Source organism: Puccinia triticina, chromosome 18A, assembly GCF_026914185.1.
Source record: "Puccinia triticina chromosome 18A, complete sequence".
Classification (NCBI taxonomy): domain Eukaryota; kingdom Fungi; phylum Basidiomycota; class Pucciniomycetes; order Pucciniales; family Pucciniaceae; genus Puccinia; species Puccinia triticina.
The window spans coordinates 1,069,109-1,078,029 of record NC_070575.1 but is presented as its reverse complement, the minus strand read 5'-3'; the positions used below and the strand labels follow the sequence as shown (position 1 = coordinate 1,078,029).

Genomic DNA, 8,921 nt, shown 5'->3' with positions numbered 1-8,921 from the left:
CATGTGAGATGCATTGTGGAATGATTATCTGGTTTATTTGATTGAGTTCACGCTGCAAATCAGGATTTGGACCCAGGGTAACTTCAATGGTACAAAAAATTTCACAAAATTCTGCTGTGGGCAGGTGTTGTGACAGTCTTTGTAAGGGTTCAGGAAATTCATGAGGAACCTCTAGTGTAACTATTTCCTCAAAGTTTGGAGCATATCAAGTCACATCAGCAAAAGGGGGATCTGGAGTTGCTAAAGGGGCTTACAAATGAGATCATTTCCCTCAGCGGCACTCCCCCCCACCCTCTCCAGGCGGTTGCTCTGGTATGTAGCCTGCTGAAGAAACAGATGCAAAGACTATAAGTGGTTACACTCGTAACTTAAAACCCTCAATAAAGTCAACTTACATCTTCCAGAGCTCTCCTGATTGCATCACGAGTACCGGTGTGGATCAGTAGTTCTGAATTGATCGGTCTCGCCTGGCTATCTCCTGCAGCTCTGGATGTAGCTGCAAATCTCAGGACAATTGGTCCTGTGGGGGCCCTGATCAATTTTAGTGGATTTCTGGTAGGAATCAAGGTGAAGTGGCCAGTGCGCATAGTGACATTATGATCAGTTCTATCAGGCTGTCTCTGTTCTACGGCGTAGAGACGTATGTTAGACATGTGGTGATTGACTGCAGGCTGGTGATAATGTCTATTGAGAGCTGAAGAATTGGCTCCTTAAGTACTTGCAACCATCCAGGGGACAGCCTGCTTTTGCACAAGAAGGATCCAAACAATGCTTTGGGAGCATTGGATGGGTGCCGTTTTGCCAAACGCTTGTTGGAGAAGTTTGTGGCCCCACTGCTGACGGCCCTTGTGCACCAAGACGAGCTCAGATGTCGCTCGTTGTCCAAAGGCGTGTCTTCAGGAAGGGACAAAGGGACACGCCCCTTTCTGTTTACACATGAGGGGATGAGACACCCAATAAGATTTATGGCCCCCCCCACCCCCCTCCGACGCAGTCAAAGACTGATGAGGTGAGAGATGCATGTCTACACGGTTGTTGCGGGAGGCCGGCAAAAAGGGTGGAATTTCGGTGGTCAAATTGACTGCCCCTGAGCACCTGTGATCGCATGTGTACCATAGCGGAAAAAAAAAATCATTCTTGGGCGAGTTTCAGAACTCCCCTCATCCCCTAACTTAACTAAGTCCCTCTATTGGAGGGGGGACACCGTCCCGCAGGGACCCTCCGAAGGAGGGACTGATGCACTATGTCGACCCTGTGGCAGTAGAGAATTAGAAAAATGATCTTTTTCAATCCTCTCTGGACGCGCCATTTGTCACCAGGCAATAAAACTTTGGGCAAGCAAAATGTGCACAACATCATGGAGTTTCTTTGTACATATTTTACAAATTTTTTGGGGCCTTGGGTGCCCCATGAAGTCCTTTTTTGTGACTGACAAGTGTCCACTTCATCGTGCATTCCACATTTTGCACTGTACAGAATCTGAAATTGATAATGTTACAACTATGATTGCAGCTCAACCAGAGGAGTTGAGGATGAGAAAAAATAGTAGAAAGAAGGGGACAGCTTAAGCCATCCCAGAAATGTAAAGTAGAAAAAAAAAGGTTCAGAAACTCATGTGGGAGATTGGTTTTAAAAAAGTCCCCACCAAAATGCCTAATTCTCTACTGCCGCGGGGTCGACATAGCGCGTAAGTCCCTCCTTCGGAGGTCGCTTCGCTCCCCCGAGGAGGGAATTAGCTAAGTTAGCCTCATCCCGGCCATCGGGACCCTCCAATTGCTGACCACTCGCCCCGGCCATCAACCGGAGGGTATACATTCGACTTGATGAGCGGGATGACTGGTCATACCCGCCACTCGATGACACTGATGATGGAGTGGATTGATAGTCTTCGGACCCCAGTGGGCTGGATGGTCTTTTCTGGTTGGATATGACGTATCATCTTAGTTTTAAGGAGGCTGTTCTGAGTTTGGATGAGAGAAAGCGGAAGTCCTGAGGTGATCGAGTAGAGTGGTCAAGTGGGCTTGGGCTTGATCACAAGACACCCCAGCACTTTGTCCTTCGACCTTCCACCTGGCTCCCACCAAATTGCACATCGACCTCGACACTTTGATCTTGAACACATCCCAAACCAACGTACTATATTCGAAAGATGCCAAAAGAGGCCAAAAGTCAAAACAATGGCAAATAACATCGGCATCCATTCTAGTCTGGACTCTGGACCTGTAAGCTTCCTTCAATTCCGCCGATTTAATTGTTTTTCCATGCGACTGATCGAACATCGTTTGCCAGTTACATCTCCGACCAAGCCTATACGCTCGTACCTGGGAATGGTAACCAGAGCCAATCGCTTACCATCAATCGGAGTGACAGGTAAATTACCACTCCGAAAGCCTCTGCAGTCGCCCTCGACGCGGATGGCGCCTATGCGTACTCGGGCCAGAGCTTCTCAGTTCTTCTGCCATCTCAGCTTCAACCTCACCGAGAGCGTGGGCGGATGCAGCATGTTCTGCGCCGGCACCCCCGTCACCTTCCACAAGTGATAGCCTGATCCAGCCCCCTTGGTGGGTGTGACGTAGCTCCTTCCAGACCAGGGATGTCTGCCGCCGGCTCTGCTTCCCTCTTGCCCTGTCGCACTCGCCCTTCAGCTCGGTTCTCCCATCCATGAGGATCGTCTTCTGTCCCTGTAAGCTTTGTACGTTCCCCCAAACATCCATTCTTTGTACATACATATTCTTTTCGTAATTATCTTGCTAGCTGTCCCGTTTTTTCTTCTTGGAATTTCTTTTTTTATATGTCAGTTTCCTCGGCTTTGTCTTGATCATGGGTTGCTGTAGTTCGGGTAATTAGACACGGAAATGCATGTTGACCTACTGCTCCAAACGACTCCATTTTCTACACATATTTATTTCTTCTTGGGCCCACCGAATCAATCCACTGTTGATCAAGCCTGGGTCCCCTTTATTGTGCTCAATTACGGTCCTTGTGGCTGGACGATCTGTCCTATTTTAGTCTTCCAGTAATTCTGAATTGAGACTAGCATTACCCAGAGAAGGCTGGGCGATGGCAAAGCGCCGCATATCTTCTAGGCTCAGTTGACCGCAACAATATTGCCCCGATGGGTATGTAGGTGATTTCACCAGCTGCTTTTACCTGCGCTCTGACATGGGTTGTGTGCCTCCGTGCCAGTCCCGATTCGCGGCCGAAAAGCTCCGGCTTCCCGCATTTCCATTCTCCCAAATCCAGCGGAAGACATCGTCCGCTGATCACACTGGCGCCCGTTGTACTTAAAAACATACTTGAGCCAAGGCAGTCTGGCAACGGCCTGCATCGGACATGCGATGACACGGCTCGAGTCCAAGCCTCGGTCGGAGGGTCAGGTTGCCCGCGAACGTTGACAGTGAGAGGCACTTTCGTGGTGTGCAGAAAAAGTTGACAGTCTCTCTGCCAGTAGCAGGACCGGGTATATTGTAAGCTGTTCGTCAGCTGCCTGAAAGAATACCCTCCATTTCTAATGATTGGTGTCCCCGAACATGTGAGCTTCCAAGACAAGAAACCATCTGAACTGCCGAAATCGGGCTGCCAGGCCTCGGCATTATTGTCAGTTAAGATCATTTATGTAATGTTCACCGGCTGCAAGTGAGACTGAGTTGTGTAAGCGGAGTCTAGCGCAGACTCAGTTCATGGGAAGGATGACTTGTTGCGTGGGCCGTGGCGCATCGACGCTCCTGGGGCATAAATACCGGGCGGTTTCGGCCAGGAATAAGAGATCATCCGCAACTTACATCACCTTCAGCAACGGCACTCATAATTATTACCATCAGCCTCACTTTTTTCAATCGTGTGAGCCATGTCTTGCTCTTGATTCTTGTTCAAGCTTGATTGTAACCTTCGACTGACATCTCTTTGCACCCATGTCGCAGAGCACCAAGACTATCATCAGGATGCAGCACTTCCGCGGAATCGGTTCCCTCCTGGCTCTCCTCTTGGTCACCATTGCAGTAGTCCAATCCATCGATGTTTACGGCGACAAGGCAGGAGAGAGGAGGGTGGGGCTGCAGTCCAGGAAGAGGAGGGCGGCGGCGGGCTCGGCCTCGATGCGGGCGACGGAGCCGGGGTGGATGAGCGTGAGCTGGTCCTCGGCGGCCTGGTGGACGCAGTGGATGATGATCTGCTGGCCGGCGGGGTGGATGAGGACAACGGGGGGGTGCTTGCTGGCGGGGAAGCTTCGGCGGTGCTCGGGCCGGAACGGGGCGGCGTCGGTGTGGCCGGCGAGCAGGCCATAGTCGATCGCGGCGAGCTGGGCGGGGCTGGCGGCGGCGGCCGGGTGGAGGGTGAGCCCGGCGGGCAGGCTGTGGGCCGGCCTCGGCTGGGTGTTCCCTTGGCGGGGGTGGCTGGGATGGCTGGGCGCCCGCTTGCGCTTGGCAGCGTGTGCCGGGCGGAGCGGAGCCGGGGAGATCTCCATCACACTCCCACTACTGCTCATGACTCACTCAGACTGGACCAGATACAACTCAAGCTCAGGAGAAACAGGCGGGGGAGGAGTGAGCTGGTGGTTCCAGCTGGGACACTGGGGGGAGGCAGGGCAGAGAGAGGGCCTGCTTTTATAGACAACAGTGAGCCATTTCAGCCAGAATGATGAGCCATTTTAGCCCACTGGGGAGCCTCCATGAGCCATTTTAGCCCACTGCCCAACCCACACAATGGGGGCCCATCCAGGGGATCTCCAAGCGCACAAGCCTGTATTCTTCTCCCAGATTCTGCTCTTCCCAGACCTTCTTATAAGACACCCGCACGGGTGAATGCAAATCTGACGATAAGAAATGCGTCGCTGATCAGCTCAGGCACGCTCGGTATCGGGTCCACTCTCGGTAATTGATTACACACCTGACGATAAGAAATGCGTCGCTGATCAGCTCAGGCACGCTCGGTATCGGGTCCACTCTTGGTGAGGAAAGAGAGTGGCCGGTACCGGGCGCGCTGAGTTAGACTAGGTACAAGTGGCGTATGCATGTATCTACAGGATTGTCTACATGCATACACATGACTAAACTATGATTAGTTAAGTTTGTCACCTTGGCACCCCCGGTCTCCAACATCCCCCCCCAAGATGTCAAACTTCACGCCTTCAGCCCTATCAGTGATCTTGCTGTCGCCATTTTGTTTGGTCCTAATTTCTTGGTGAATATGTCCGCTTGTTGGAGAAGGGTACTTGTCCACTTGATTTTAATTTTATTTTCCCGTATGAAGTCGTTGATGAAATAAAATGCTCTGATTAAGTACTTAGTCTTCTTTTTTGACGCGTTATCGCCCGCAATGAGGATTGCGGCTTCATTATCGCAAAAGATGTTCATTTCGAGTTTATGATTGATGTCTTCAAGTAAAATCGAGATCCCCGCTAGATGTTGTGCTCCATCCGAAAGTGCCACGTATTCCGCCGCGCACGTCGAAAGTGCTACCACCGTTTGTCTCTTCGCCCCCCATGCAATTGAGTCTCCCAAATGCTTGATGACAAAACCCGAAGTCGACCGTTCGTGCTCGCCTCCCCAGTTCGCGTCCGACCATAAATCCAGAGAATCCCCGCCGCCTTTGATCATCAATTTCATCGAAGTCGATCCTTTCAAATATCCAATCAGAAAGTCCAATGCCTTCCAGTGTGCGTGTGACGGGTTTTGAGTGTATCTCGCCAAAAGATTCACACCGTAGGATAGGTCTGGTCGTGTCCCGGCGGCCAAGTACATCAAAGATCCGATGATGGATCGGTATTCGGTCTGGTCGACCGGTTCCCCAGCGTGAATTTCTAGTGAGTTGTCAGGCAGCGTGCTCCTTTGATTAAACATTGGCCTTGCATAGTCCGTAACAATTTGATTTGCTAGTTTCTCCTGATCGAGCTCATATGCGTCTGCCGTCATCTTGATGTTTATGCCTACGAGCTTTGCTACCTTGTCAGACCACTTAATTTTCATGTCTTTCTCCATTGCCTTCCTCAATTCCGTCATCATACCCGAGTCGGAAGCCACCGCAAAGCCGTCATCTACGTGTAACCATATTATGATGAAATCCGCACCGCGTCGGTAGATGTACAATGATTGCTCTAGTTCTGAAGCAATGAAACCAAGATTTTCCATTTTTGTCTTGAAGAATTTCCACCAACAGCGTGCCGCTTGCTTGGTGCCGTACATAGCCTTCTTGAGTTTCATTATCTTGCCTTTCAATTCGGGTCGGATTTCCACGGGCGGTTGAACGTATACTTCCTCCTCTATCGGACTATAGAGGTAAGCCGAGCTTACGTCAAAAGTAGCTATAGGGTAATGATATTTCATGGCCAACGAAATGAGGAGGCGCAACGTTACTAGAGAAGCAGTCGGGGCATAGGTCTCATTGCAGTCCCTTCCCATGACCTGATTGAATCCTTTTGCAACGTACCGTGCTCTGAATATTTCCGGATCTCCTTCGTTCACGCCGTCCTTAATCGCGAACACCCACCGGCACCCTAGCGCTTTCACTCCCGCGAACGGCTCCATAGCTTCCCAGACGTCGAGCTCGAAGAATTTGTCAATCTCATAATTTGCAGCATTGAACCATTCTTTTGAGTGTATAGTCTTCAATGCCGTTTTGATATTCAAGGGGATACGCCGGTCTTCTTGTACAGGTAGGTTCGCTACAGCCCTCTCCTCCTCTTTCGCGTTCTTCTCGGTAGCCTCTTCACCTAGCTTCAAGACAATTTGGTTGATTATGAAATCTAGGCTTCCTTTCTCCTTCTTCTTCTTCACTGGGAGTGATTGGAATTCAGGAAAAATGACAGAGGTGGAGTGTAGAATCCGGCCATCGTATGACGAGTGTACTAGCCAACCTCCGCCGGTCGCAGGATATCCTATCAGCTTGCCGACATGTGCCCGCTGCGATAGCTTGTCTCGCTTTTCTCTGGGGATGTGCACAATCGCCTCCGCGCCAAACGGGTATAGAGCATTAGGGTCGATTTCTACTCTATATAGCGCCGTGAGAGGGCATGAGTTGCTTTTTTTGTTGGGTATGCGATTATGAATATGTGCGGCCATTCTATAAGCATAACTCCAGTAAGGCCGTGGCATTTTTGATTCATGGAGCATTGTTCGAGCCATGTCTCCAAGTGTTCGGTTTACGCGCTCAGCCTCGCCATTCTGTTCGGGGCTGTATGGGGGTACTGGGGCTAGTCTGACACCAATCGGAATAAGCAATTTCTTCAAAGAAGCGGTGTATTCCGGGGCGTTGTCACATCGGATTGCTTTGGGGAATTTTCCGAAGGTGTTTTTCAAGTGCTGGAGCCATGCCATGATCTTACTTGGCACCTCACTTCTTTCAGTCATCGCATCGCACCAGATGTAAGTCGAGGCATGGTCTCTTAGTGTCAATATGTAACGTCTTCCGGACATGTCGTGGCTAAACGGTCCGGCCACGTCCGATACCAGCAAGTCCAGAGGTTCGTCTCGTGGAATTAGAGAGTTGCTTCCAGGAGATTTACGGTCAATGCTTTTTGACGTCGCGCATTGTTGACAAAAAAATGATGCCCACGACTTTCCTTCAATTTCCTCAGGATAGTGTTGCTTAAGGTAATTTCGGACTACTTCCTCAGACACGTGACCAAGTCTTCGGTGCCAGAGGAAGGGATCAAACGACGGGCGCTGGGAAACTTTATTCAGGTGTAAGGATTCATTTAGATTACTCAGGAACCAGCAGTAGTTTTTATACAATGTTCTGAAAACTATGTTATTCGGACTAGTAAGTGTCGCTTCTTGCCCATGAAAGTGTAGTTCCCACCCCGAGCTCGTCAGTCGACCGACCGATAGGATGATGCCATCGACACCCGGACAATAGTAGACGTCCTCAACTGTCACTGCGCCCTGTTTCGTTGGGATTGATATCGTCCCCTTGATGCTGACATCAACAGAGCAGTCAGCCACCGCCAGTAAAATCTTTCTAGGCTTGCTGAGTGTTTCTCTTGATGTGTAGAGATCTAGAGAACCACTCACGTGGGTTGAGGCTCCAGAGTCTAACAGGATTTTTCCGTCGCTTACTTCAGGCACGTCTAGTTGTCTGAGGCGGTTATTCTGACCGAACGGTTGATCGGGTGGCACGTAGTTTGATTGAGGCGTTCCGTGGTCTTCAGGCGGTTGTCCGATAATTCCTGCCTTAACGTCTTCCCAGAACATTCGGCAATTGTTATACCAATGGCCCGATTGTTTGCAGTAATGGCATCGAGGGCCATGGATTTGGACTAGATGATCGCTGAGTGGATAACCTCGGTATGCTGCTGCCTTCTCGATCAAAAGTTGCTGTTTCTGGGTAGGCGGGTTTTTTACGGCCTGTCCTGACTGCTGAGGGTTCCGGCGGTGGGGTGGGGCGTATCTGTTAGGGTTCGCCCGTATGGCGTTGACGGCGTCTAGATCCATTGGCGCGTAGGAATCGTCCACAACCGTGCTTGCTTTGTGTTGGGACTTCCCAGTTGCCGCTTGTATCACAGTCATCACGTCGTTCAATTCGACGGCGGCCGCGGACTCCAATTTTTGGCTAACGACGAATTCGAAGGTTTTTGAGTCGATCCCAATTGGTGCTGCGAAACTGTTCTGAAGACACAATCCACCTAGCTCTTCAAACGTAATCTTCAGTTGCGACATCTCAGCCCATACCGTGCTCCATTTCGCTAGATCAGTGTCGGTACCAGATTGGGATCGGTTCGCAATTAAATCAGCGAATTGGTTGACGAGGTCGAGTTTGTGTTGTCTGTCGGACCGATCGCATTGGCTCTTGAGGCTCTTGAAGATGACCCAAGGGTCGTCCGAGTTGTTTCCGTCGACTATGTCTAGGAGAGGGGTTTCAATCGTGGACCGGAGAAGGCAGGCAATAGCTGCTTGGTCCTTCGCCGAACGGGTCTTGAAATTCGTTTC

The 8,921-nt window shown here is 50.5% G+C and overlaps 2 protein-coding genes across 2 annotated transcripts; one reads left to right on the top strand and one right to left on the bottom strand.

Moving 5' to 3' along the window:
• Positions 1–2,177: 2,177 nt before the first annotated feature.
• Positions 2,178–2,540, top strand: PtA15_18A139 (uncharacterized protein; the record flags this gene model as incomplete). Its single annotated transcript, XM_053164648.1, has 1 exon — positions 2,178–2,540. One exon carries the CDS (start codon positions 2,178–2,180, stop codon positions 2,538–2,540), a length of 363 nt encoding a protein of 120 aa, XP_053028637.1.
• Positions 2,541–4,018: 1,478 nt separating this feature from the next.
• On the bottom strand, positions 4,019–4,462 carry PtA15_18A138 (uncharacterized protein; the record flags this gene model as incomplete). The annotated part of the gene is made up of 1 exon (XM_053164647.1): positions 4,019–4,462. The coding sequence occupies one exon, from the start codon at positions 4,460–4,462 to the stop codon at positions 4,019–4,021; it is 444 nt and encodes a 147-aa protein (XP_053028636.1).
• Between the last annotated feature and the right edge of the window lie 4,459 nt (positions 4,463–8,921).